The sequence below is a fragment of the Juglans regia genome, chromosome 5 (genome assembly GCF_001411555.2).
Source record: "Juglans regia cultivar Chandler chromosome 5, Walnut 2.0, whole genome shotgun sequence".
NCBI lineage: Eukaryota > Viridiplantae > Streptophyta > Magnoliopsida > Fagales > Juglandaceae > Juglans > Juglans regia.
The window spans coordinates 4,043,108-4,069,952 of NC_049905.1; the positions used below are offsets into that span (position 1 = coordinate 4,043,108).

Below are 26,845 nucleotides of genomic sequence, written 5' to 3' on the forward strand. Positions count from 1 at the left end.
AACACGATATGTTAACACGATTTGATACTCATACTTTTGAGTAAGAAAAAAAAGTAGAAAATGAAAAAAAATCAAATCTTTAAAAAATTGATTTTTTTTATATGAATCTTATATTTATTTATTTATTTTTAAATACACGACAATTAAATATTGCAAATATCATTTATTTATCTGTTAAAAAAAAAAAACCCTCGTGACCATGTTCAAGGCTTATGCCCTCTCAACTTGTCTTCTTTGTCTCCTAGTAACGGCCGACCGGACTGTAGGGCGCAATCTGACGCCATTGCCAAAGTTGGCTCTTCACGTCGGACTCATCAAAGCACAACAGCAATCGACGATCGTTATGTTAGTCCGCAGTTCATCATATGTATAAAGAGAGGTAGCTAAGCTTTGCTTTTCTGGGTAACAAATTTTATGGAGAGGGGCGTACAGAGATGGGTAGTAGACATATCGAAGTGGGAACCATCTCCCCACGACTTCTCCTCTGCCCTCTCTCTCCTTCCTCAACATGAACACTTCTCCATCACCAGGTTAGCTTCCCTTTCCTCTTCTCTCTTTCACTCTCTTTTTGGTTGCCGAGAAACTAGAACAAGAATATGCATCAGGCCAAGTCAATTGGAGTTGTGATGAAATTGTTTGAGTGTTCAGTGCTTATAGGTGTCCTAGGCTCTGCCTTTTCTCAGTGATCAAACGATTTGTCTTCGAAACTCGTACTTAGCTCACTTTCCGTCCTTCAATCAGAATTTTTGTTCATAATTATGGACTAAAGCTCTGTTTGGTTACTGGGGAAATTTTATTCAAGAAATAATTTTGCATCTTTCCTATTTTTGTCCGCAATCAAACATGTGATAGATATATAAATTATGTGCTTCAATTATCTTCAAGTATGATTTTCCTATCAGTACAATATAGGGGTCAGTTTTGTTCAGTTATTACATGACCTTTAAATGTGCCTGCGTACTTGTAGATTTATAAGAATGGAGGACAGAAAACGGGCACTTGTGAGCAGATTCCTGCAATATGCTCTTGTACATGAATTGCTGGGAATCCCATTTGATGAAATCACCATAAATCGCACTGTGGAGGGCAAGCCATACCTGGTATAACTAAAGTTAACAAATTTTATTTTATTTTTCTTTTCCATTTAATTGGGTGTTTTGAGTATGTGAACACGCTCGTGCATATGTGGTACTTATCATGTTACCAAATTTTGTGATTGATTTGGCATCATTACTTTTCTACAGGCACACTTCTTGTTGCTCTTTTTGCTTGCTTGCACTCCAGTACCATAATTGTATTTACTATCCTATTTATGCTGTTCTTTCTGTCTTTTTTACTTTTACAGGAATATGATAAAGCTGGCTTGGAATTTCCCAATTTTAATTTCAATGTATCCCATCATGGCGACTTTGTGGCTATAGCGTCTGAACCTTTGTGCCTTGTCGGGTTGGATATTGTCTCTTGTGTCATTCCCCTGAAGGAGACAGTTTTAGAATTCGTTCAAAACTTCTCCTCATACTTTTCACGTTTGGAATGGGATAATATAGTCAATGCTGGCTCATCTGATGATATTTTGGCTGAGTTTTACAGGTATGGTTAGATTTCTGTTCTATTCTGCAAAGCAACTAGATCAATCAGAATGCATGCAATTGAATATATTTTCTTAGCATTTGGTCACTCAATAGTTTCCATGAATTTGCCATCAAAACTACTACCTTACACATCTTGTACAACTCCAGTAAATTGACTAGCCCCAAACTGTGATCAGCTACATCCGTTGTCTGTTCTACTGTGGAGAAAACATATGAAAAGGGAGGGAAAAAAAATAGCTTCCAATCCTATACAAAAGGACTGTTCCATGTATGTGCATAATTTCCATGTAGGGGCTTTTACCTTTCCTACTTTCTTGGTTACCATGGGAGTAGCCACCAAAATGCTGAAATGGCACAGTTAGGACCACCCTACTTAGCCAGTGGCTACAAAACTGAGGCCCTGCTCTTTTCCAAAACAAAACCTGACCAAATTTAATCGTTCTATTAATAGCATATAGGTTAGGCGTCTTTGTGTTGAGCCCGGTTCTGTTTATGAAGACCCGGTTGATGACCCAACCCAACAAGGATCCATTGCATTTTTTGGTGGATTTTCAATGAGCCTTTTTGACCCATTTGGCTCTTGATCCGACCTGACCTGCTGTTTAGGGTTTACTATATATTGTACAATACCCTTGTACGGTCACCACATTATATCTTTGATTATCATCTGAAATAAAATTCTTTGCAGCTCCATAGACGTAGACACGTTGCCAAACCGCCTAAACCTTTGTGTCATGTGTGATTGATTCCACTTTTGTTTTTGTTTTTCTCTTATCATTCCTAATGGCTCCCAGCCTGATAATATTTGTAACTGTTGAGCAGAAATGTAGGATGATGCAAGATTTGAACCTCTGATCAGTTTATATTTTCTTTTGCAGATATTGGTGTTTGAAAGAAGCATATGTCAAGGCCATAGGGAGCGGACTGGCATATGGGTTGGACAAAGTGGAGTTTCATAACACCAGATGGACGAGCATATCTGTTAAAATTAATGGGGAGGATGTGAGGGAGTGGAAATTTTGGCTTTTTGAGCTGGGAAAAAGACATTGGGTTAGTTTTCTTTCGTGTTTTAGCTTATATCCTTCATTGAAATCTTGGCTTAGTATGCTGTAACAATGCAGTAGTGGGACAATATGACATGAAAAGCTGACATGCGTGATAAATTTTCATCAGAGTGAGAGATGCATTCGAAGCTGTATTTATCGAACTTAGGCTGGCTCATGTTATTGGCTTCACTTGGTCTAATTACCACTGCATATATGTCAAAAGAGGCTGAAACTTTAATTTATGAACTAAAATTCCACATTTGCCATGAAGGATTGAAATTCTGCACACCTGATTATTTCAAGTTCTTACAAGTATGCGTGTCCCAGGAAAAGAATGTTGGCTAATGCAGTCTAGGGAAGGATGGGATGACTATTTGTATTTTTTTTCCCCCTTGAATAAAAGAGCATGTTTCCATAACAACCTTCAATGGATTCACAGGTATCAATTGCAAGAGGACACCCAAGATCAGCCACTGAGAGTTACAAGAGAAAATTAAAGAGGATTGAGTTTAACAACGAGGATTATCACAAGGGTCTTCATCTTCCAAATGTGGATTTTGTCTTCAAAACTGTAGAAGAACTGATTTTACTCATGAATAGTAAGAGATGCTAGTGTCTTAATTCCTAATATTGCTGAAGCAGAAGACAATGGCCATTGGGAAGCCATTGACATCGATGTTTTCGTGCTTAAAAAGGCTTTTCCCATCAGTCCTGCTTGAAACAGATTCCTTTGCTGTGCTGCGCCACATCTCTCAATCATATATAAATTCTGTCTCGAGGATGCCCGTTGCTCCTCAGTCCTCATGTGGAAAATGATACACGTACATTCTTTTTCGTAATTCTTTATATAATTCTGTTTTAAATGATGATTATTTTTATAAAATAACATGCTTTTACATAAAATACACTTAATTTAAAACACGATTCTATAAAAAAATAATAAAAGAGATTTTACATGTATTATTGCTCAATCAGAGTTATTTATATTTTTTATAAATAAAAATTTATTAATCCTCCTCATGATTAGGCAAAGTTCAAGTACACAGATAGTATACAAAAAATAATTACCTAATTACAAACTACTAACAAGAAAAAGAAACTTAAAAGTTATTAAAGTTGACCCCCTCTAACACCATAGCCTTAGTCTAAAGAACACTGCTATGGTCCCGAATTCGGAATCCAAAATTTGTCTCGAATAGTATAATGTTTTTTCATCTTTTTTTCTTTTTTTTATATATTTTTTTAATCATTATAAACATTTAAAAAAAATAAAAAATTCACAACATCATTAAAAAATATATTAAAAAAAAAAATCTCATTCGGATAAATTTTGAGTCCCGCAAAGCATTTCTCAATTCCCCAATGAGCATTCTCTCTTTGAAAACAACGTCCATTGCTCTTCTTCATATAAGACATACTGACATATGGGCATCTTCCAAACAGCCGCTACTTGACAATTTCCGTATTCCATTCCAACAAGCCAAAAGATCCGTAATCTTCTTGAACATTACCCAATCAATGTCCAGCCTAACAAAGATGTCATTGCTCAATCAGGAGTTATTTATATTTTGAACGGGAGTTTTTTTTTTTTTTTAATCTTTTTTCTAGTTAAACTTCGGACACCACATCACAATCATATGGACAAAGAAATTTTCAGGTTTAACCAATGTTGATTATTTTTATATTTTGAGTAGTGTTATTTAAAAGTCTATATACTACAAATTATATATCGGAAAATACTTTAATTATAAAGAGATTACGTTTAAGTAAACTCACAAATTGATGTAGTTTGATATGATATGTCAAATTGTAATGCTATTTTCATTTTAAAGAATTTTATGAAGCCACATCAGTTTAATATTTTTTATGTCTATAACAATTCTTCTATTTATATAATATAATTTAATTTATAAGATTTAAATTTTAAAATTTAGGGTGAGTTTGGATGTTAAAGTGAGTTGAGTTGAGTTGAGTTGAGATGATAAAATATTGTTAGAATATTATTTTTTAATATTTTTATTATTTTAAAATTTGAAAAAGTTGAATTGTTTATTATATTTTGTGTTAAAATTTAAAAAAATTATAATGATGAATTGAAATGAATTGAGAATATTTTATGATCCAAACGCAGCCTTATTCTTTAAAATATGTGGAGGCATTCAAATAAAAATATTCATTTCTAAAACTTTAAATTATCTAGTTTATTGAAATAAAATTTAAAATTAAAATACTATAAATGTGATTATTTATGACAACAGACCGAAACTTACACCTTTGGAGATACACGTACAAAATCCTACACTATTACTGCGGCAATTTTCGCAGCGACGACACTGCCAATCCACCATTCGCATGGCTCTCGCAAACACCGCCTTCTTCGTCTCTTCCTCTGGCCTCCGTCGATCTAGGATATCTGATCTCGATTTCGCTCCACAACTCTCTCCCTACGAGTCACTCACCTTTTTCCCAGTTCGCTACAGGAGCACTCAACCTGGACTTGCTTTCTCGAGAAAGAAGTAAGACAAGGCCTCCGAATTTTTCATTTGCAAGAAAATGTTCCCTTTCAATTCACAAAGAAAGAGAAAATGTTCCCTTTATCGATCAAAAAAAAAAAATCATAAAGAAAGAAAAAATGTTTGATGCACACGAAAAATTGAAATCGGGAATTTTGTCTTTTGGAATTGTCACTATATATCTCCCCAGCAAGCGTTAACTTTTAAATCTTTGATTTTTACCCGAAGGAGGAATTCAAGACCAGCTCCACCGAGCTCATTACTATTACTTCAAACTCACTAGAAAAAAAAAATCGTACTTTTTTTGGCTTATGTGAGCCAATGTTTGTTGACAATTCTTTTGTGCAGTATAAACTTTGTCTTCTTTGAATTTGTCTTGTTTTCACGCTACTGTTTATTTTCAAGAATAAAAGTGATCACGGAATGTGGTACTTACTGGGGCTAATGAGGCAGCTGAAATATTTTTTTCCCTTTTTTTGTTTTCCTGCAGAACATTAGGTTATGGACCATTCTCTTCTCCTCCTGTTACAATCATGTTAACATTCTGGATGGCTAAATATGAAGAAAACTTGTTCATGTCGTTTGGTTTATCTTGTTCACTTATCTTTTTTTGTAGTCATACTTGTGGTTTGTGACTGTCAATCATTGTACTAGTTTTTCAATCATTCACTTTAATATTGCTAAGAAGATAACCCCGAATCATTTGTTGTCTAATATTGCTCGTGTTGTTGTGCAGGAACATTTTGCATGCATCTACCGATGGTTTGAATGCAATTGATTCAACCTCATTGGTCAGTGAGATGATTCTTTCAACCTAATATGATATTTGTTTCCCTTGTTTTAGTACAATTGAGGATTAACAAAAAAACTCATTATCATGAATGTTGTGGTTCTAACAGTAGTTCCACTGAAGATAGTGAATGCAGATTTTTGCTTTAAAGACTGGTTTGTGATTCAGTTTGAAAATTACGAATCTCTAATTCATCAGTAGTTCTCAAAAGATATCTTGATTAGTTGCATCACTAGATGAGATGTATGATAGTCATTTTTTTTGGGGGGGCGGGGTTGAGGTTGTTGAACAGCTTTTACACTGAACTACATTACTTGATTAGTGCTTTTTAGATCCATGGCTGAAATGAATTTGAATGTGTTCAACTTTGGAAATTTTTAATGTAATTGTAACCCTTCTACTTCCCTCTTAAGTGCATGTTTGGGATTGCGGTGGATAATGTAGCTTTTAGCTTAAGGCTTATAGTTGTAGAGCTTAAAGTAATAAACTCTACTATTAAAAAGTTATTTACTGTTTGGTAACCATATGTCTAAAGCACTTTCAAATATGTTACATTTGTTTGGAAATAAATTAAAGAAGTACTTTTTGAGTTGGAAATGACATAAAAGATCATTTGATTTTTTAGTGAAGAGAGGAAGGCCCAGGAAGTCAGAATGCAAACCAATTTATGACCAAAGGATATTGCTTTTTGTCAAAGAGTTTTTCTTTTTCTTTTTTTTTTTTTTGTGGGGATTCAAAGAGCGCCAATGACAATTGATGGAGAATGTTGGAATCAAATCTGAGACAGGTTGGGTCAGTCTGGAAACAGCACCATTTTAGAGACTCAAAGGGAAGAGAGAGGCAGAGAGAAACATGCCAGAGAGAGAGAGGAATAAGACCAAAGGGCAAAGTGGTTATTATCTGAAAATTGTATGGCTATTTTCGTCATTGACGCCTTCCTTTAAAATTGTAACTACATTCCTCATTATCCGGAAAAACACATTTGAGGAAAAGCACAAAACATATACTTTAACATGTAACACCCAAACAACCTAATTTTATCATTAAAGAGCTTTTAAGACTATGTAAGCACTTTTTAAGCCTCCTAACACAACCCCAAACAGGCTAAATGACAAGTACTTTGGTACGACATGTGCTTATTCCCAATCATTGTTGACTTTTAAGCATTTGAAATTGGACTAAATGTTACTTGGAACAGGCTTGTCTGGACCGAAATAAATATAATATATGATTTTGATTTCTCATCTCTATGCATTCTTTTTATTGTATGCAATTTGTGGGAGTTGGATGCTGGTTTGATATTTAAATTGTGAGAAAGGAACGAAATTGGCTTAAGTTTTTCCTTACAAAAAATAAAGTGCCGTAAAATTAATGGGATTACAGCAAATGCAGAAGTCTGATCAAGATGCTGATTATATCCCTATGCCAATAGTTCTGATAGATCAAGATTCAGATTCTGATGCAACAATTGTACAGCTCAGCTTTGGAGATCGCCTAGGAGCTCTCATTGACACGGTAAAGTGCTAATAGCAAGTTCTGGCATTCACCCCTCTGAAGGAAACATTTGTATAGGATTAAATACATCGTGATTTTCTGTATTCTTGTACATTGAACCCCATTTGAGGTACTCCCTTCATAAAGAAAATTTTTCTTAAGCTAAAGTTTTTAGAAAATTTCTGAAAACGTTCTGTGATTCTCAATTGATGCTTACAATGGTGTGATTCTCAAATTGGGCGATATATGATTCTAGAGTTCCACAGCTTAATGTGTCACTAGAATAGGTACACTTGCTTGGAATTATTGGCGAAAACTCATCACTCTGACCACTGATTGCTATTTTTACTGAGTAATTCAGAATCACCTTCTTTGGATTTTTTTACACTTTAATTTGTAACCTTAGGGGACCTATATTGCACTGCTTGTATACTTTTGTTGTCCTTTTCATTCTATTTAGTTATGAACAATTATTTACAGTGGTACTGATTATTAAGGTAAAAAGGCCTTGTGGAAGGTCAGAGCTGAGCAATTGGTCTCTATTTTATGATTATTTTAGTGCTAGTGTATTCTTCAAAAGGATTAAAGCTAATGACCTGACTTGGTTTATTATGCTAGGGCAGATGAATGCATTGAAAGATTTGGGACTAGATGTGTCGAAGGGAACTGTTTCCACTGAGGGATCAGTCAAACAAACAAATTTTTTCATCACACTATTGTAAGTAATTCCTTTGGCATCTCCTTAATGGTGCTTTCATAGAGTTCACCCTACACATTAAACTTTTAGTCAAGCAGGCCAGTGTTTTTAGTTTTAAGAAAGGAAAATGCTTGAAGTTTAACTAAAAACCATTGAAAAATTGCTCATGTTATTCTGCCCTGAACAATTATTCCAACATGATTGCTTTCCACATGGCTTTATATGGCTAAATGACTCCAAAATGTCTATGCAAAAATTTTTGGGCAGTGTACGAACCACTGGTTGTAGACAGCAAGATGAGAAACTCTTTTTTCTTGATAAATTCTTGCCAGACGCCTCTCACGTCTGGTTGTAGCTGATTTTGAAGATATAAGCTTCTAAGATCCCCTAATATTGAAGCTGATAGTGTTGAAACTAGCTGTGCTGTCTTCTTGTTGTTTCTCTTATAAGACTTTAAGCGAGATGGTTTTTGTTGTGTTTGCATCAACCTAGATGGAGAATAAAAAACTGAAATTTAACAAGTTGCTTTAAATATATTTCTAACCCATTGATGCTGCCAACACTGGATATCAGAATTTTAGAAAATATAGCATCAGCCCAGTGTTCTAATTACCAGCTATTACTTGTTTTACTGCTAGTTTTGAGCATTTACAGATTGAATTTGGTTGTGCTAGAGACACAGGCCGCAAAGTCGAAGATCCTGATATGTTAGAGAGAATCCGACTGACCATCATTAACAATCTTTTGAAGTATCATCCAGTGAGTATGCTGAAGATACTCTATTTAAGTTTTGTTTCAGTTTTTAGGATGCAAGTTGGAGAAACTTTGATCCCATTTATCTTACATTTCTTACAAAGATGATTTTTGTCATCTGCAAATGTCATCCTTCCTCCTTAATTTCTTGCAGGAATCTAGCGTGCAACTTGCAATGGGTGAGGCTTTTGGAATAAAAGCTCCAGAGAAGAAGGTGATGTGCTGAAGGTTCTTTTAGCTTTGTTGTTTCAACTCCATTTCCTTGTGTACTCCACCTGTCTGTGGCCGTCTTGCTCTACATATATGAGTACATATGTCTATTCTTGGGTACTACCAGTCTTTCTCAAGAAAGAACCATCTCTGAACAAGTTCATCTGGCATTTGAAATGTCTATAGCACATTACCAGCCTGTTGATTGAATGATCTCTTCATTTTCCATGTTGTGCCATGGTTAGGATGTAATCAATAATTGAATATTGGTAATAGATTGGGGAGATTTCATGGCTATGTTCTACTTAGTTCAATCCATTTCCTTGCGCTATTTGTAACATTACAGAGTTAAATGGACTTTGTGATTTTGTATGCAGCTTGATGTTGATATTGCAACTCATATACGAGTGAAGGAAGATGAACCCAAGAGGAGGTTTGCTAGTTGTGATTGAGTTGTCTTGTAGCTTAAAATTTATTGCTCATTTTTTATGTTTTTTCTTCTGGCACTACATTTGCACGACCTACCCTGCTGGGAGATTGAAATCTGAGGAGTTTGAAAATATTTGCAAAGAAAGGGTGCATTAATGTATCATCTTAGTTGTGCATTTTGCTTCACAATGTACAGCTTACTCTGTATAGAAACAGCAGATAGACCGGGATTACTGGTAGAAATCATCAAAATTATTGCTGATATTAACATTGAGGTGGAGTCAGCAGAAATTGATACAGAAGTATGTGCTCTCTCTCTCTCTCTCTGTCTCTCTCTCTCTCTCTCTCACACACACACACACACATCTGTTCTGATCAAGTTCTCATCTCTCATCTGACAGGGACTGGTAGCCAAAGATAAGTTTCATGTCAGCTACAGAGGGGCAGCGTTAAACAGTTCCTTGTCTCAGGTGAGTTCCCCAGCTTATTTAGAGCAAATGCTTGAATTATTGGTCATTTGAGTTCCATATATTGTGAAAGACCATTTTTAAAGTAATTTTAGCATAACAATCTTTATCAGATAGATAGCTTCGCCTATCTCCTCGTTACATCTTTTTGAATATGCAGGTGTTGGTGAATTGTCTACGTTATTATCTCCGAAGGCCAGAAACAGATATAGATAGCTATTAATACCTGGAAGCACCAGTGTATGGCTGCAAATGGTTCTTGTATCAAATCATGCATGAGCTATAAAAGTCCCCTGCTCAAGAATCTGGGCTATGGATCTTTAATCGCATTTTGGGAGGCTTTTGTATAGTTACCATGAAAAGGATTCTTAGCATTAAAACTAGATAAATAATTCGTGGGTTTGGATACACAAAATATCTCATCTCATCATTATAATTTTTTTAAATTCTCGTACAAAAATATAATAAATAATTTAATTATTTTTAATTTTAAAATAAAAATAATATTAAAATTTTATATTTTAATAATATTTTATTTAACTTCTAACAAAATATCTCATTTCATCTCATATGTACTGTCTATCCAAACCCACCAAAACTCTAAAATTAATAACTAGATAAACATTGTAGGTTAAAGCTTTGTTTTTTCAAATTTTTCCTAGTTTAAAATCAGAACCACGTCCCAAAAAAGCCATATGATTTTCAGTACCTTCTATTATGTTCCTGTTCTTTCTCTAATACTGTTTTGTTTTTACCTAAATTGATGATCTTGGTTTTAAAAAAATCTACCAAACTTGAAAGATGATTTTCCTCTATATTAACTAAAGATTATTTTCTCAAGTGGGAAAATAAAGGAAAAGAAAGAGCAATCAATCACCAGCAGACATCATCATTTCAGAGCAGGTCATGGCTCTAAAAAGCTCTGCTGATGATCAATTCTCTTGCCGTAGTTTTCACTTTTCAACAAATAATCGTTCTCGCATGCAGTGCGTTGGGTACCTTGAATGTAAGAGAATTGGTATTGGATTGGCTATTTTACTCTTTAAATTTTGATTAATATGTAACTTTTTTACTTTTAGCTAATCATTTAAAACTTAAAGTCTACATTAGATTAGTCATCACACTCTTTATATAAATAAAATATTATTATTTTTTATTTTTATATTTTATAATTAATTTTTATTTTTTAATTAATTATATTTTCATATCTCCTATAATCACCTATAATTTTTAACAATCATATTCATTTTCATTTTTACAATCTAATAAACAAAATCGATATCAATATTATCAAAACAATTCCATCGATCTTCAATACTCGGGAGAGGAAGAGGGAATAAGAAAGAGAAAGGAGACGCGGGAGAGAGAGAGCCAATATTAATAAACAATATATTTGAAGGTGAAATAGTATTTTTCATATTTGAAGAAAAAGATGAATTTACTGTAACTGATATTTAGGATGAAAAGTGTTTGGCTAATTCAATGTGGACTAACTATTGATAAAATTATTTAAATTTAGAGATGAAATGTTATTTGAAGAAATCAATGTGAATGCTCTAAGTGACATATGCAGCGAGCAATGTAAAGTTAGGTAGCTAATGATATTTCTATCTTTTTTTTTTTTTTTTTTTTTTTTCAAAGTTAGGTAGCTGATATCCTATGCTCCAAACTCCGCCTTTTTGTGTTTAGATAACGAATTAAATTGAGTTGAAATAAAAATTAAAAATTAAATAAAATATTATTTTTAATATTATTATTATTTAAAAATTTAAAAAAATTAAATTATTTATTATATTTTATAAAAAAAATTTGATAAATATATAATAATGAGATGAGATAAAACTCTTCTTCTATTCAAATCAGGCTTAAAGCAATAACTTTGAAAATTTTTTATTTATAACTTATTTGTTTCTTTTTGGTATGAAACCTTTTCAGTAAGATTATAGTTTGCAGACAATTATTTATACGACTTTTTAGCACTTCCAAAATAAAGCGTACATTCAGTGAAAAAGTCACTAGAAGTATCCTGTTAAAACGTGAACGGATGAGATATATTCATTTATTCACCTCAATTTATCTTGTTTTGTTAATTTGCATAACAAAACACATCCGGTCATTTGTTGTGGAATGAGGTAATCGATAGAGTAGAACTGACTTAGATTATGTCGGAGACTATAGTGGCAGTGCTAGCTAGCTGGACAAATATAGAAGGCATACAGCAGATTAAAGCGGTTTAAAATGATTCATATATGCATCATATGGTGTTTGTAGTAGAAGCGCAATGCGAGGACGTTCGAGGACAAAAAGAGATCACCAGGAGAACTTATAGTTTTATTTTACAGCACTTTATGTACTTGGACAATTGTTGTTGAATTCAACGGCATGGACCTACGTGACTTTTTTTGACTCTTTTGCGCCCTCTTAATTAGGGCATATAGGCTTCTTGTATTTGTATCGGGCTTTATCTAATTTGTTGATCAATAAATTTGTTTACTTAAAAAAAAAAAAAACAGAGAGAGAGAGAGAAAAAACACATCCGGTCATTTTTTCACTGGATGTAAGCCAAACTCCATGAACACAGATTCAATATCTTTTGGAAATTAGACTCACATCACAAACTAATATGGCATTGTTCCATCTCATAAGGCACAATGCTATAAAACATCACAAGACACAGTACCATGATAAACCATGACAGGCTTCTAAGACGAATTATGCAGAACAGTGATTCTAACAACTTTACCTAACTTTTCTTAAAAGTTCATTGTTTGAGCAAGGCACTCAACATCTCATTCCAGATATCAGGCACCCCAGGAAGACACCAATGGCTGCAGTCAGAGGAAAAGTCCCTTGGATGCTGCTTCTCTTCTTGGGCCATTGCCCTACTGTACACAGAAGGATGTCCATCTCTTCGAAGAGCTGTCATAGTTGTAATATCTTGCAGATAAACTGGAAATCTCATCCTTCTCAACACCCCTTGTAACACTAGCAACTGTTCAGGAACATGTTGGTGGCTAAAAAAAGCTAGAGGCTGCTTTTGGTTATAGCATTTCCATCCATTTTCTCTGCCAGAAAAAAGCAGAAATGTCTAATTAAAATGACTTCTAAGAAAAAATGAAAAGAAAGACAAGTACATTTGCACTCGAAGTTTCATTGTACCTGTTATGTCTAGGTGACATACTCCGAAAAATGACTCGGGTTTTGCGAGGGTCGAGATTTGAATCTACCCATTTAGACCATGTTGTGAGTCCTTTCTGGTATGCAACCATTGGATTCATACTTTTCAATAGATTATTTCCCTCCATGAAATAGTCCCACCTATTTATAACCCTCAGTTAGAATCATGAGTTCTTATTTTCTCTAGTAGCATCACCAACAGACATCAATAACATGAAGAAAGAGTATTCTGTAGTAAGAACAGGAAAAAAATACTGCAAAATTTGTCTTACGAGCTCCATTGATCAGAATGAGTCCACCAGTGAGCTGAATCAAAAACAAGAATATCAACATTTCTCCAATACTTTGCATTCTCTTGGATCAGATCCAAATGCAAGATTCTCTTGTTTTCTGGACCTTTCTTCAATTCCACTAGGAGTGGTGCCCAAGAAAATTCAATTGATGTCTCAAAATCCTGTATGGGAATTAGATTATAATTGATTCTTAAGTTAATTTGAGTTATAACTAATTAATTGCTGTCTCAAAAAAAAGTTGACTTATATAATTATTACCATCGCATGGAAGGCCATGGAAGGACCACTATACATCACCCTTTTCCGACCATTTGGAATAACTCCTTGCACCAAGCAAACAAGAGATTCCCATTGATTCCTCATTATAGAATCTCCTACCAGCATTATTCTCTTCTTTCTCATCCTTCCAAGAAAATCCAAAGCATCAAACCTATACCATGGAGGCAAAGCATTAGTACATGTTGTTTTAGCATAAGGTTCAACAGGTTCAGACTCTGCACATTCTTCAGACAAGGATCAGCAGCAACATTAATGTCCAGCATATTTGAAGTTGTATGCTCAACATCACACTGAACATCAAGATCAAATTAAATACCAGATTCCAATATTGATCTCAACATTTATGCATATCACAAACCCTTTTCGGATTTGATTCATATCATATGGTAGACACCTCTATGCCTTATACTATGAGAGCTAGCAAATAAATTTTTTTTTTTTTCAATTTGCATGTAGTACCTTGGAATAGAACAGCCTTGGGGCTTCCACTTCCACTTCTCATAGTCAGAATCCGGCCGTCCATTCTTTTGACAAGTCACAGCAGTACTAAGATATGGGCAGTTTGAGTCGTAGAGAGGATAAGATTGATCATAAACCCATTTGCCAACAGAGAAGTCACATCTTTTTCTCGAATCATGGCTGCTTTGCACCATAATTACTTCTTCATCTTCCTCATTGAGCCACGGCCCATGATCCTCTAGGCCAAGCTGCAACACCGATGATGCTTCAACATGAAAGAAGCATAGCAAGATGCTGAAGACGAGGAAGATGAACAAGGAGTACTGGGTCAGTTGAAACTTCGGTTTAGCCATTAAACCCAAAAATTAAATCAGCTTGCAGTGAAGGGTAACAAATGAAGAAGCTAGCATTTTAACTGTAAGTTGAAAGGGCAACATGTTGATCCCTAGATCAAGTGGTCGATTACGGCATGACTTGCGCTGGGATGGGCCATATTTCATGTTCTCTTTACTCATTGCCTTCGTTTCTAGTACCTGATATCTATGATCTCTTTTCATCATTGGAACGAACTACTTTTTTGCCATCATTTTACGTCTCGTTGGTTTAGATAATATGTTTTTGTTAAAAAATTAATAAAATATTATTTTTTATCTTTTTACATTAAAAAATAAAAGAAGAAGAAGAAGAAGTATCTTTGGCATAGTTTGCAAAGATTGAAGGGAAGATTATAGAGCCAAATTAAGCTTATTAAGCAATATATTGGGCATGCTCTAACTGAAGACGCACCTCCTATCTTGATTGTACACACTAGTCGTACACTCGTGGGATATACGAAAAAATTATTAATTATTAATTTTGTTTATAATCTGATTTTTGGACCTTTCATATTATTCTAACTTAAATTAAATTCAAAGTCATTTTTAATGAAGGAAAAATTATTTATACAATTTTAGAAGAATAATGATACCCATAAACACAATATATTTCACAACACAAGTTTTAAGATTATAGTTCAACAACTCTTGCTTTGAAAGTTATATATGTTATAGATTTGTAAATTATATAGGGTATAAAAAACAAAACCCTTGATTTTGATAAGAATGAGATGTGTGAAAGAGAGGAGAGGAGCAACAAATGGGGTGTTCTTGTGGTAATTACGATTGAAGTGGAAATAGAATAGTCTTTCTTTTGATAGCCATTGAAAAAAAAAAATTTAATTAGACATTAAATGAACATAAACAAGGTGGTGCTGGGCCAAAGACTGTCTTTGGGGCCCAAAAGCAGTCTATCACTGTTTAAAGGCAAATTAGACCCTATTTAAATGTTGAGTTTAGTTGAAATGAGTCGAGTTTTTTATGAATAGTAGTTAATTAAAATAATAAAATTAGACTAATTAGTTTTGTGGAACTCACCTAAAGTTGAAAAAGATTGGATCCCGCACGTAAAGAGATGTTAAATTGAAAAATGTTGTGAGTCCTATATATAAAGAGATTTTGAATTAAAATAAATTTAATAATTTGAGAATTAGATATTTAAATGTTAAACTCAATTTAAAATTAGATTAAACTGAGTTCATCTCAATTCAGTCTAAATTCCAAACGGGCCTTAGACGTGAGTAGATCTCAATTCCGGAAGAAAAAATCGTTCTATATTTTCTCTTTTCGCTCCTTTTGATGATACAAAAGGTTACCAAGTTACAGCTGAAATTGTTACAACGCAATAAACGACTTATTTGTAACGATGTCAAAAGGACTATGATCACATAAACCCAAGTAAATTTCCCAGAAATGGAGAAACAATTAAAATTACATGAAAGAAGGGAAACAAACTGCAAACACGCAAAGAACATCTCAGATAGATAGACATTTTACAGTGACCACAGGCACAGTCTGAGATGTTCAATTGAAAAGCAGAAGAGATTAATTAAGCATCAGAATAAAAACCACTCCAAATTTACTTGGGTAGCCCGTTTTGGGGATTGAGAAGAGCCAGACTCTTGTCAGAAAGCAAAACTGGACCTCTCCCAGGTCTTGTGCAGATAAAATAACTCACATCCCCCTTGTATTTCTGGGTTGGAATGCTGTCCTTTATTTCTGGAGGTGGTGGCAAACCTTCCACATCAATTATCCCCTCAATCCCAGCATCTTTTAGAATTGACTTATCACCAAGAACATAACTGAAAGATAAGCAAAAGAATCAAGGAGAGAAAAAAAAAAAAAAATACTAAGAATACTTGCCCTTGGGGCTGCCATACAAAAATGAAAATCTGTAAAATTTGCACTAAGACAGTTCATTGATATCTTACCAATCTGTAGTAAAGTAAAAATACAATGCTATATCGTAGCCATAACATTAGAACATATTACCTATTCAAATCCGTAGCTGAACTTGGAGGGAAGTAGAAGAGCAGCCTCTGAAGCAAAAGAGTAGCAGCCTTTCTATCACGAGCAATCAGTACTGCATTTGGGCCCGCATCAAAAGTATATGCCACCTGTTTGATTTCAGAAAGTCACACCGATTCACATACTCATAATAACCAATGCGATTGGTGACAGTAACAGGGTCACAGAGCTGAACCCAACCTCAGGTGTCTTGCACCACAATAATATATAGAGAGTCTAATGGCATAAATCATTAAATAAAAAATAATAATAATAAAAAAAGACATACAAGGAACAGCTCAAATGGGTCTTTGGATGGTAAAAAGTCTTAAAAATCACATGACATTGTCACTCAATAAACAATACAACTTTGTTAACCTTCGTTAGAATTGCTGGATAAAATGAATAAAGGTATAATGCCAATCAAGGCTGAGAAGCAATTTATCACTCATAAAGGTTAAACCAAATTCCGCATTACTTCAGCAAAACAAAAAACAAAAACTTGATCACAGAAAGGACTTTCATGAGAAATTTCCATAGAAGTACCACATAAAAATAATCAATTCATGATTTATATTTTTCTTAATACATGGAAAATTAAAATTTAGAAAGGTATAATAGGAATTTGTTTCAAGTCCTTTGTTTATAGCTCAGGTCAGTCCTCCATGGTCTGCTTTCTCTTTTTGCTTTGTTTTTTTTCTTGCTCGAGAATTTTATTTTTTTATCAAATACTAAACAATGAAAATTCACAGAGAAATATTCGACCTGGGTGGTCCAATCTGTTTCTCAATACAAGTAGGTTTCCAGAAAAGAAATAGTAGAAAGAAAATCAAACCTGAGGCATTCCTTCCGATCGATTCCATTTTTCGGCGATACTGATTATCCTGAGAAATAATTGTTTTCTTAGTATTAAATTCAAGATTTTAATTCCATAGTTCAAGAACAAAAAACTTGAGCCCCAAGTTAACCAAAAATCTAAAGCATAACTTGCCTATGGGATGTGTCATTCATGTAAAATATTGGGGGAGATGTGTCCAGGCAAACGGCATGAAACTGGTTGCTATCAGCACAGGCCAATTGTGCAAAAGATGTAAAATCACGATTTTTTATGGCTTCTTCCATTTGTAGTATGCGTTTTGGTACTATTTCCTGTGACAGTCCAAAAGGAGGCAAATGACAGAGACCAGAAGTTAAATCCAATTTCAAACAGTATGAGATATTTGAATAGATAAATAAATTTAAAGGACACGCCCTTAAGCAAAAGAAGAAAGAGAGAAAGGGTGAGGGCACTGAGGGGAGATGGGAGGGAGAGACCTGAAAATTAAAATTAAAAGTTCTAAAAAAAAACATGCAAGTTTCCCATATTATTAGATCAAATAATGTATTTTAGTGTGTAAAGCAAAACTTTAGTTGATAATAAAACTGTTCTCTCTATGTTATCCCATAGAAAATGCCAAAACTAGCCCTATCTTATTTTCTATTTCATGAAGTTAAGGATATAAAAGAATTTTAACCATGGCTTTTTGCTCTCTTTCCTCTCTTCAGTTTTCCTCCCTTTTCTTGTCTCTCTCCTATTCCCTTCCCCTTTTCAGAAGTCAAAGTTATCTCAACCATATAATCACAGAGAGAGAGAGAAGAGAGGGAGAGAACTATCTAACATGTGTGGAGCCCTTGATGGATGGCTAGTTTCAGGAAAGGACTCCAAAAACCATTTGGAAGAGAGGAAAGACGTGTAAAAAGTACCTTCGCTCTATGTTTTAAAAGCAAACTTGTTTCGACAGTTTCACGCATTCCAGTTGTGCTACTTGTTTCCTTCTGCCTTGAACTTACCTAAATCAAGAAAATCAAGATTGAAACAACAACAACAACAAAAAAAAAAAATGGGGAATAGTAGGAGCAAGTAAACATCACTTACAAATTGAACCGTTTAGTATACATGTTAGGATGATGATGACTATAATAATCATTCAGCATGCACACTAGGTTATAAAAATACTTCTGTCATACTTGAAAAATTATAATTGTCTCTTGTAGAAACAGGACGAGCTAGCAGGCAATAAAACAACATGGGTAGGATATGGATTTCACAGATATAATTTCCAAACAGAGGTAACAGAAAACTTTGTATATTGATCAGTGGTCTGCACTTGAGACATTAGACGTACTATAAGAAAATCATAATAACTTTTTTTGATAAGTAAAATTGGAGGGAAATCAAAATAGTTTCATGAAGTGATCAGAAGGCTCAATCTTTACCATATCCAAAGCCTATAATTTCGAGCACACATACAGGATCTCAGCACAAACAGGATACAATCCCACCAATGGACAACTTAGACATGAAGTTAGCAAGCCAAAACTACAAGAAAGTACTTTTAGAAACAAATCGGCATGGCATATATATTGAAGGAAAAGAGGGTCCACTGCCCACGATTCAGTTTTTCTCATTGCTACTTTTATTTTGGGTTTCCCCTTTGTATACCTCCTGCGTGCATGACTTGGCCCTCAAATTTCTTTCTTAATAAGTAAAAGTCTTTTTTATTGAAACAAGTAAACAAGCATTGCACAAGTACACAGGGAATATACAAAAGAGAACACCTATTGCAAGTTAAAAAAATTGGCAACTCTTTAAAAAAAATTTAAACTTAAATACATTAATATACATGTGATTAACTGCTCAATTGACCAAGGGGCAAAACATACCACAGCAATAATAATAAAAAGATCATCCCAGTGCTTCTCATCTGCAAGTTGAACTGCAAGACTGTCCCTTCCATCTTCATCCTTAACATATTCAGTTACAAAGAATCAGAACTAAATGGCCAGAGCAATAGGCTTTCTTGACAGAAAGCACCTAGATGAACATGAAAAAATAAACTCACCCTTCCCTTGATCCACTTGACAAAACCACCATATAAACTGCGACAAGCACTGCCTGAGCCTTGCCTGTATTAATTAAAACCAAAAGAAACATCATTGCCGACTACAACAATCATTCTCGGATGCCTACAAATAAAGGTACTAGAAATTCAGTCCACCAACTAAAAAAATCCTTATAATTGGATATGCATTATCAAGAAAAGAGATACCTCGCAATAGCAGACAGCTTGCTTTGATCTTCTTTCACATTCATTAGCTTTGCAAGGGAAAAAACTGCAAATAAAAAAGAATATACACTTGGAATCAGCAACATTTACTCTAATATATGCTTACTAACATGAAAGAAAGCAGTTAATTTAAAGCTTAAATACCCAACGAATTGATTTCTCCAAGCAGATACAGAATATGCTCCCTTTGTAATACAAATAAGTAATCTATCCTCGAATTGGAGACAATTATATACTATGCAAACGCAACATATCTTTACCCTGTTAAACCCCGGAGCGGTGTAATGTGTCCCCACCACACGGATCAGGTAAATCATCAGCTTTTTCACTAATGAGACATGGCTCCTAGAAATTGTTTGCACCAAAGGTTCTAACCTTATACCTGAAGAGAGAATACCACCAAGACTAAGGCCCTTACTACTTGAGCCAAAAACAAACACATGTCCACAGTATGCTTGTAGTTGCATTGGTTGATGCATACAAAAAACATTTAAGGTGGAGGAGGAATTGGATATAGAACAGAGAGGTCATTTGCGACAATCTGCCTGTTTTTTTAAGTTCCTTGCAGGGATGAGACAGGTGATTGCTCAAAATTAGAGGCCTGAACTACTAATGTATTTTAAGGAAACGGGACAAAGTATGAAAAGAAAATTGGGTGACTAGATCGTTTACCAAGACAAGCAAACCCAGCCGCTGAGGAGGCCAACCCAGCAGCAGTAGGGAAATTGTTGTATGAAGCAATATGTAAATGCAGTTTGTCCCAATCCTTCCTAGGAATTTTGATACCATTTTCCTCATCCTCAACATCACTAGCACGGCTGCGAATTTCCCTCAGGCAATTTTGATACCTGCCTCCGGAAAGGGAAATCTCCTACACTAACCAACAAAAACAAAAGGCACCATGACTTAATTACAGAAGTAGGAGGATAACAGTATTCGTAAAATAATAAGAATGATAATAAACACTAATTCTATATTTTCTTGCTGAAAAAAAGTAAAGCTATTTGTTTCACATTTGAAGTAGTGATGGGTTTAGGTGCTTCAATTAGGTTCAGTTTTCCAAAGAAGTTAGTTTACTGAGCAAAAGAATACTGGAAACTACGATTTATTTTCCTCCTCGATATCATCAACCACCATTGACTGATTATCCACCCTTCGTCAAAGCTAAATAGTACTATTATCATCTCGGGCTCTCTCTCTCTCTCTCTCTCTCTCTCTCTCCGTCCATTTCTTTCGTCCTGTCCTTCATGATTACTATAATATTCAAAATTTCAACTTCTTTCTTTTCCCAGCACTTTCTTGGCAGCCAAACGGATGAGAAACAGTCACCCAGAAATATCATCTATGTTTCCGTGAAGCCAAATCTGATTTTTCTTTCCTAGAAGCTAATCAATTACATCGAACCAGATCTAGTCAACTCTAATATTCATCGAATCCCAAATCATTATCAGTATGGACCAAATAATTCAGCCATTCAAATCTCCTTGCCTACCCCACACTTTCTTAGTGGACAACACATCCGCTTTTATCCTCAAGGATACTTTATGGTACCAAACAACGGAATTTGATCAAAGAAACAAATTTTCCATTTATACTTTTCATCCATTCTCTCGGCAATCAAACACAACCTAGTTTCGAGTGAATTAAGAAAGGGGAGAAAAGCACGAGAAATACTTTCTTTCCAATTTGTTTTACCTTGCCATTCAGCCACATGCGGTCGCGGTCAAAGGAGGGGCTAACGGCTACGGTGGTGGTGGTACAGAGGTGATCAGGATCAAGCGTGACGCTGATGCTATCGTTGACGGGGAGAATTAGGGACTCGTCCCTCTTCCCCCAGTACTTGATCACCGCTATGTTCGTCGGCGTCTGAGCCGTCACCATCATCACCCATTTCTCAGCTCCACCCACCATTTTCCCAACTTCTTTTCCGGGTCCGAGACTCTGAGAGCAATGAGACACAGTGGTGAGAGGAAGTCCGTTGCTTTATATAAAACTTAGATAATGGAGTCTCTCTCTCAACCTGCCATGGTTGACTTTTTGAAGTAGGAAATTTGGGGAAGTCGGGGCCAATCGCCATGATTGAATATCCCTTTTTTAATGCTTGAGGAGATCCACCGGAACCACCATTTATGGAGCTCTGCAGAAAAGGTGGTCACGAGTCTCCATAAATCCAACGTACCAAGTGGCATATTGTACTTACCTACATTGCCGATTCTTCTTGAGTTCACGCAATCTTTTTCGATCATTCCGAGGTTTTAACTCCAAAAATATTTAAAATTTACCCGATAGATTTGTATGAGTTGATGAACAAGATCTTCGTAGAAAAAAAAAGAGAAAAAAAGTGATATAGTTCAATATCTTGAAACTCTAAACGGTTTTATAATAATATAATCTGATTAAAGAAAACGTCTAATTTATGGAAGTTTAGATATAAGAAGATTTTTATTCATCTTATCTAATTATTATAATTTTTTAAAATTTTTATAATATAATAATCGTTTTAATTTTTTTAAATTTAAAATAATAATATTAAAAAATAATATTCTAATAATATTTTATTTAACTTTCATCTCATCTCAATTCACTATCTAAACTTTCATAAATCTCAATGAAAAATAATAAACACATCATTCTTTACGCAACTATATATATTATACTAAAGACAATTGTAAAATAACTTATAAAAATATTATCAATGTATAAAAACATCAATTTTAAAATATGATCATGTAAATAGTTGCGTGTTTATTATTATTATTTATTTATACTTTAATCCTCTAATTGGGTTTACCCATAGTTCAACTTGTATTTCCTTCTTTTGCAGTGAAAAAATAGAAGGTGAAGCCATAAGCTATAACTTATACCAAACCCGTTTGGCAAGTTCAAAAAAGAAAAATAAATAAATAAATCCAATCATCTTAATTAAAAAAATATTGTAAGATATTATTTAATTTCCCACCATCTTTTGTTCGATAAAAGAAAGTGTCATTTTCTATTTGTTGTTTGTCTTCGTGTGAAAAGGAACAAAGGATGGTTGAGACTTTTGGGAGAGGTGCTTTAAATAATGGGCATTGGCACTATTTACCGAAAATAATAAACTCTATTTGTCGAAATTTAAATACATTTTTTTTTCTCTAAAGAAGGTTAGAGGAAAATAATATTTTTAAAAAAAATAGAGAAAGCTCTTCAAACCAAGTTTATTCATTCAAGTTTCTTGAGCATATTTTTCAGGTTGAGTTTTTTTTTTTTTTTTTTTTCCCATGAAATTTCTTATTACTTGACATGTGAGATTGAGGAATACCAAAACATGTTCAAGAATACATAGTCAATGCTCATTTCTTAAGATATAAATATAAATAATAAAATATATCTCAACCTATTAGTTTAAACTTTTGAAACAAGTTATAAGTCCTAACTGATCAATTCTTGCTCGTCTGCTATTTCGCTGTCATAATGAAGGCTATGACGAGGTTTCTTTATTTTATATTGACTCTCGACTTCAAATTAATATTTTATATCGGAAGAGAGATTAATATATAATATATATGAATGCCCTAATATCATGTAATATTTGAGTCAAAAAAAATTGTTGAAAATTATAATGTAATAGCTTTCACATCCTTCAACCAAATTCATATTGTTTTAGCTAATAAAAGGAAAACTCTGTCTTTTGTCCTTTGTGTAAGGTGTGAGGAAAACAAGGCAAGTAAACTAATACCCTTGAGTGAGGTCATTGGATCAAATTAGAGATCATGGAAATTGTAGGTAAATTTACAGAGAAACAATGACATAACTCTACATTAATGACCATTTGATCAGTATTTTTAGTAGAGAACTAGCAAAGCTCGTGATCATTTAATGCGATCAAGCAAGGCGATCAAGCAAGGCTTAATTGACTCCTCAATAGGGGTTTGATTTATGTCCAATTCCAGTTGAAACATGAACTTGATGAGATCATAAGATCACTTCTTACGACAAAAGACATGATTAATGAAACTAATTATGTATTTGTATTTGAGATCCTTAAATTTAGATAACATTCATCGAGCACTTCCTTTTTTAACTTTAATAAGAAAATTATGAAAAGAATTGATCATCACTTAATCGTGAAACCTTAATATTGAAGATACATACATGATCAGATGGACATAAACCGATAAAAGGGTATAGAGACATCAATGAAAAAGCATAACAAGACTGCTCTTTGAGCAGACAAAAAGAAAGTTTAGTGGGTTAAACTTTCAACCAAAATAAGTAGCTAATCTTTGTCCAAAGATTCCAGTCCTTTTTTTTTTTTTCCTTTTCTACGATTATTGGGCATACGATAATCTTGTTCTGTCGTCCATATTATCACTCGGGAGATAAAAAGATAAAAGATATCCCTCATCATCTTCTCTACTTTCCCTCTAAAGCTCCATTTAAAGGGTGGAACTGCAACCTTAAATATATGCATGCAATCTACAAAAGAGAGGGGAGTTTTGAAGATGCAGTTTTGGAGCTCTATGCATGGATTGCTAGTGGGAAGGAAGATGGGAAGTATAGAAACTGTGGCGATTCTCATAGTCTTCTCCTACCTTTGTATCAATATTACAACTTCCTCACCTCTTCAGAAATCTTTCCCTTCTTCAGGTGCTCATGATCTTCTTCATATTTGTTATATGTTTCTTCTCTTACATTTCTGTTTTTTCATCTTCATTAAATCTTCAGTAGGCAGTACTTCCTTGTCTCTTTTGTTATACTTCTGAACATAGTTTGAGCTAGAAACTCATTTCTCCCCTTTAAGAGTTATATTTTGGGTCTCAAATTTGACAGAGGTAATTCAACCAGCAATTCTTCACATCCTTGGTTCTCAGGGACAGTACTTTCAGAACTGTAAGATCTTTACTTTCTTATAACATAGTCCTTTTCCTGCAATCCCATGTTCAAGTGCAAACAAGAAAGGATTAATGTTGGAGATAGCAAAGACTTGATACCCAAAACAAGAAACTATACAAATTGGGGTAAAAGCTGCTAGCTTGGATGTGATTGATTTAAGAGAAATAGACATACTTAAATGTAGGATAATCAACTCCTTTAGTTTATCCTTTTTGAAAAGTCACGGTGCGAGGGAATCAGGCATAAAACAATGCACACTTAATGTCAAAAAGGGGATTCCCATAAGACAGATTTGTTTCTTTTTCTTGCATGGTGATGCCAAATATATCTAACCTTTGATGCATTGGCAGTTGGAAATGTGTGGTGTACAAGTGCCCTTCAAAATCTAAGGCACTTTACCATATTTTGAAGAGTAAGATTCCAATCTCTAAGAAAAAACTGATTACATGCATGCCATGATCTTAGTACACTAACAAATATTTAAGGTTGCGTTTATATGTTGAACTGAATTGAGATGAAAATTAAAAATTGAATAAAATATTATTAAAATATTATTATTATTTTGAGATTTGAAAAAGTTGAATTGTTTATTATATTTTGTGTTGAAATTTAGAAAAGTTGTAATGATTAGATAAGATGAATTGAGATGAGTTGAGATGAATTTGGAATTCGGCTCAAGGGTATCAAACAAAATTTGTTCCTAGGACTTACATAAGTGAAACTTTGAATCTCTCAAATCAACATTCCTATCTCCACATTGAAATAATATATAAAGTTCTGCAGAAAATTCCTAGTACAACAGGGAATCAAATATTTTACTTAATTGGAACCATGCAATAGGGACGATAAGTTTGGAGGTCACTTCCATTGGCTTGTTATCACTTGGTTCTTTTCTGCTTCTACATATAGTAAAGTGTAAATTCATTAGAGAGACATGGTGACCGAATTGGTTTCGTTCTGATTGGAAGAGTTCTCCAAATCGAGCATGCGCAAGATTTGATTGCTCAATCTAATATTCAAAATGTAAATTTAACCTTTAATTATATTCTTAGTTCCCCTTACACGTGGGCCAATAAAATATGGAATTAAAGCTCCAACTCGACTTAAAAGTTTAAGTTGATTCGAAGAGTATAAATTCTTACATTGAGAAATTGGTGGGCAAGAACCATGTTTTAAGCTTCGGCCCTCCACCATAGATATTAGAAACCAGTCAACCGAGGGAACTCCATTGGACCTTTTCCACATGTCTGCGCCAAGTAGTTCTTAATGTTGCATTTGCAGATCCTTTGGAGGAAACTACTCACTAACAATGGTTACAGGGGGGTATGTCAGCAGCTCTGTTGGTGACAGTGGTACAGCTATAGCACGTGGTAGCAGGATTGAAGGTGCACATGGTCAAGAAGCTGCTATGGTTGGTGGTTCCACTGGCAATGGTGAGACTGGAAACAATGGGGGGTCCAGATCACCTTCTGGACAAGGAGGCGCAGCTTTAATCCCGGTATATGTAGCCGGTGCCGCAAATAACCAACATCAGAAACATCACCATGGGTCTGGCAACCGCAACCGGAACTCCATTGGACTGTCAACCTTGGTTGTAGCCACCTTGGCCTCTCTCCTCGCAGATTTATATCACTGATACGAGAAAACAAATATGGCCATAGTGTTTGTGAGGGCTGTCTGTTGTGAGCCTACTTCTCAGATGAATATTTTGATGCATATATCCGCTACCCCTGTATTATGTGTTGGAAGACAAAAGCTATCAGTGTGCTTTATTTGCTTTTACCTTGTTTAAATTAATATATGTTGAAGGGTGCAAAGTGAAGATGTTCACAAGAAAAATCTTAAATATATGAATGCATGGAAGTCCACTCCATTAATGTACATCTAGCAAGCCCGAAATCCCATCTGCTCTCTTTATGCATACTACCAGTGAAATTCCATGGGAAGGAATAATCTAAGAAGATAGATTACTGAAACTAGTGAAAATGTGACAAGTTAGAAATGAGCAAGTTGCTCAAGTTTGCGAGCCTAGAAAAACTTGCAGCGTCCCTTTCTGCTTGATTCAGTTTCTTCACTCTTCCTCCTTGATGTTGTGAAACCAACATTGCTTAACTTCAATTGCCGCTTGTCATGACGACTTCTGGAAACAACTTCGTCCATTTCATCGATTCCCTATAAGAAAGTCACAGAGCCAAAATCAATAATATTGATATAAAAGGTTTACGGGGCGGGGAAAGGGATTTAGGATTGGTTGGTGATAAAGTGCACAGGCATAACATCAGC

General features: G+C 34.5%; 5 protein-coding genes across 7 annotated transcripts; 3 read left to right on the plus strand and 2 right to left on the minus strand.

Moving 5' to 3' along the window:
- The first annotated feature begins 199 nt into the window (after positions 1–199).
- Positions 200–3,497, plus strand: LOC109009864 (L-aminoadipate-semialdehyde dehydrogenase-phosphopantetheinyl transferase-like). The gene is made up of 5 exons (XM_018990510.2): positions 200–530; positions 968–1,100; positions 1,346–1,590; positions 2,471–2,642; positions 3,078–3,497. The coding sequence occupies exons 1-5, from the start codon at positions 415–417 to the stop codon at positions 3,249–3,251; spliced, it is 840 nt and encodes a 279-aa protein (XP_018846055.2). The 5' UTR covers positions 200–414; the 3' UTR covers positions 3,252–3,497.
- A 1,408-nt stretch (positions 3,498–4,905) lies between these two features.
- LOC109002150 (ACT domain-containing protein ACR12-like) lies at positions 4,906–10,408 on the plus strand. Of its 2 annotated transcripts, none has more exons than XM_035690240.1 (10): positions 4,906–5,154; positions 5,888–5,942; positions 7,325–7,456; positions 8,059–8,153; positions 8,807–8,891; positions 9,040–9,099; positions 9,473–9,528; positions 9,721–9,826; positions 9,926–9,994; positions 10,152–10,408. In XM_035690240.1, the coding sequence occupies exons 1-10, from the start codon at positions 4,991–4,993 to the stop codon at positions 10,212–10,214; spliced, it is 885 nt and encodes a 294-aa protein (XP_035546133.1). In that variant the 5' UTR covers positions 4,906–4,990; the 3' UTR covers positions 10,215–10,408. The 2 variants fall into 2 exon arrangements, with proteins under 2 accessions (XP_035546133.1, XP_035546134.1); XM_035690241.1 differs by having other exon boundaries at positions 7,334–7,456.
- Positions 10,409–12,532: 2,124 nt separating this feature from the next.
- On the minus strand, positions 12,533–14,699 carry LOC109009859 (protein trichome birefringence-like 36). Its single transcript, XM_035690242.1, has 5 exons — positions 14,200–14,699; positions 13,720–13,891; positions 13,441–13,622; positions 13,151–13,309; positions 12,533–13,056 (listed from the first exon to the last, which is right to left on the minus strand). Exons 1-5 carry the CDS (start codon positions 14,550–14,552, stop codon positions 12,753–12,755), a joined length of 1,170 nt encoding a protein of 389 aa, XP_035546135.1. The 5' UTR covers positions 14,553–14,699; the 3' UTR covers positions 12,533–12,752.
- Positions 14,700–15,811: 1,112 nt separating this feature from the next.
- LOC109002152 (diphosphomevalonate decarboxylase MVD2, peroxisomal-like) lies at positions 15,812–21,992 on the minus strand. The gene is made up of 11 exons (XM_018979785.2): positions 21,708–21,992; positions 21,383–21,628; positions 20,360–20,558; positions 19,670–19,733; positions 19,463–19,526; positions 19,284–19,364; positions 18,324–18,410; positions 17,572–17,729; positions 17,416–17,464; positions 16,566–16,690; positions 15,812–16,375 (listed from the first exon to the last, which is right to left on the minus strand). The coding sequence occupies exons 1-11, from the start codon at positions 21,762–21,764 to the stop codon at positions 16,153–16,155; spliced, it is 1,353 nt and encodes a 450-aa protein (XP_018835330.2). The 5' UTR covers positions 21,765–21,992; the 3' UTR covers positions 15,812–16,152.
- Positions 21,993–23,857: 1,865 nt separating this feature from the next.
- LOC118348483 lies at positions 23,858–26,736 on the plus strand. Of its 2 annotated transcripts, XM_035690243.1 has the most exons (4): positions 23,858–24,316; positions 24,500–24,559; positions 24,913–24,974; positions 25,882–26,217. In XM_035690243.1, exons 1-4 carry the CDS (start codon positions 24,135–24,137, stop codon positions 26,196–26,198), a joined length of 621 nt encoding a protein of 206 aa, XP_035546136.1. In that variant the 5' UTR covers positions 23,858–24,134; the 3' UTR covers positions 26,199–26,217. The 2 variants fall into 2 exon arrangements, with proteins under 2 accessions (XP_035546136.1, XP_035546137.1); XM_035690244.1 differs by lacking the exon at positions 24,913–24,974 and having other exon boundaries at positions 23,866–24,316; positions 25,882–26,736.
- Positions 26,737–26,845: the final 109 nt, after the last annotated feature.

Bases quoted from the DNA above. Each gene is read 5' to 3' on its own strand.
- LOC109009864 (XM_018990510.2), top strand. From the start codon at position 415: ATGGAGAGGGGCGTACAGAGATGGGTAGTAGACATATCGAAGTGGGAA. The intron at 531-967 runs GTTAGCTTCCCT...GCGTACTTGTAG, and splicing joins GAACACTTCTCCATCACCAG to ATTTATAAGAATGGAGGACA. The intron at 2,643-3,077 runs GTTAGTTTTCTT...ATGGATTCACAG, and splicing joins AGCTGGGAAAAAGACATTGG to GTATCAATTGCAAGAGGACA.
- LOC109002150 (XM_035690240.1), top strand. From the start codon at position 4,991: ATGGCTCTCGCAAACACCGCCTTCTTCGTCTCTTCCTCTGGCCTCCGT. The intron at 5,943-7,324 runs GTCAGTGAGATG...ATGGGATTACAG, and splicing joins CAATTGATTCAACCTCATTG to CAAATGCAGAAGTCTGATCA. The intron at 8,154-8,806 runs GTAAGTAATTCC...TGGTTGTGCTAG, and splicing joins AATTTTTTCATCACACTATT to AGACACAGGCCGCAAAGTCG.
- LOC109009859 (XM_035690242.1), bottom strand. From the start codon at position 14,552: ATGGCTAAACCGAAGTTTCAACTGACCCAGTACTCCTTGTTCATCTTC. The intron at 13,892-14,199 runs GTACTACATGCA...TCCATGGTATAG, and splicing joins CAAGGCTGTTCTATTCCAAG to GTTTGATGCTTTGGATTTTC. The intron at 13,310-13,440 runs GTAAGACAAATT...GGTTATAAATAG, and splicing joins CATTCTGATCAATGGAGCTC to GTGGGACTATTTCATGGAGG.
- LOC109002152 (XM_018979785.2), bottom strand. From the start codon at position 21,764: ATGGCGATTGGCCCCGACTTCCCCAAATTTCCTACTTCAAAAAGTCAA. The intron at 18,411-19,283 runs GTATGTTTTGCC...TTCTTGATTTAG, and splicing joins TTTTTATTATTATTGCTGTG to GTAAGTTCAAGGCAGAAGGA. The intron at 16,691-17,415 runs GTTTGATTTTCT...GAAATCAAACAG, and splicing joins GATCGGAAGGAATGCCTCAG to GTGGCATATACTTTTGATGC.
- LOC118348483 (XM_035690243.1), top strand. From the start codon at position 24,135: ATGCATGCAATCTACAAAAGAGAGGGGAGTTTTGAAGATGCAGTTTTG. The intron at 24,560-24,912 runs GTAAGATCTTTA...ATGCATTGGCAG, and splicing joins GGGACAGTACTTTCAGAACT to TTGGAAATGTGTGGTGTACA. The intron at 24,975-25,881 runs GTAAGATTCCAA...CAATGGTTACAG, and splicing joins ACTTTACCATATTTTGAAGA to GGGGGTATGTCAGCAGCTCT.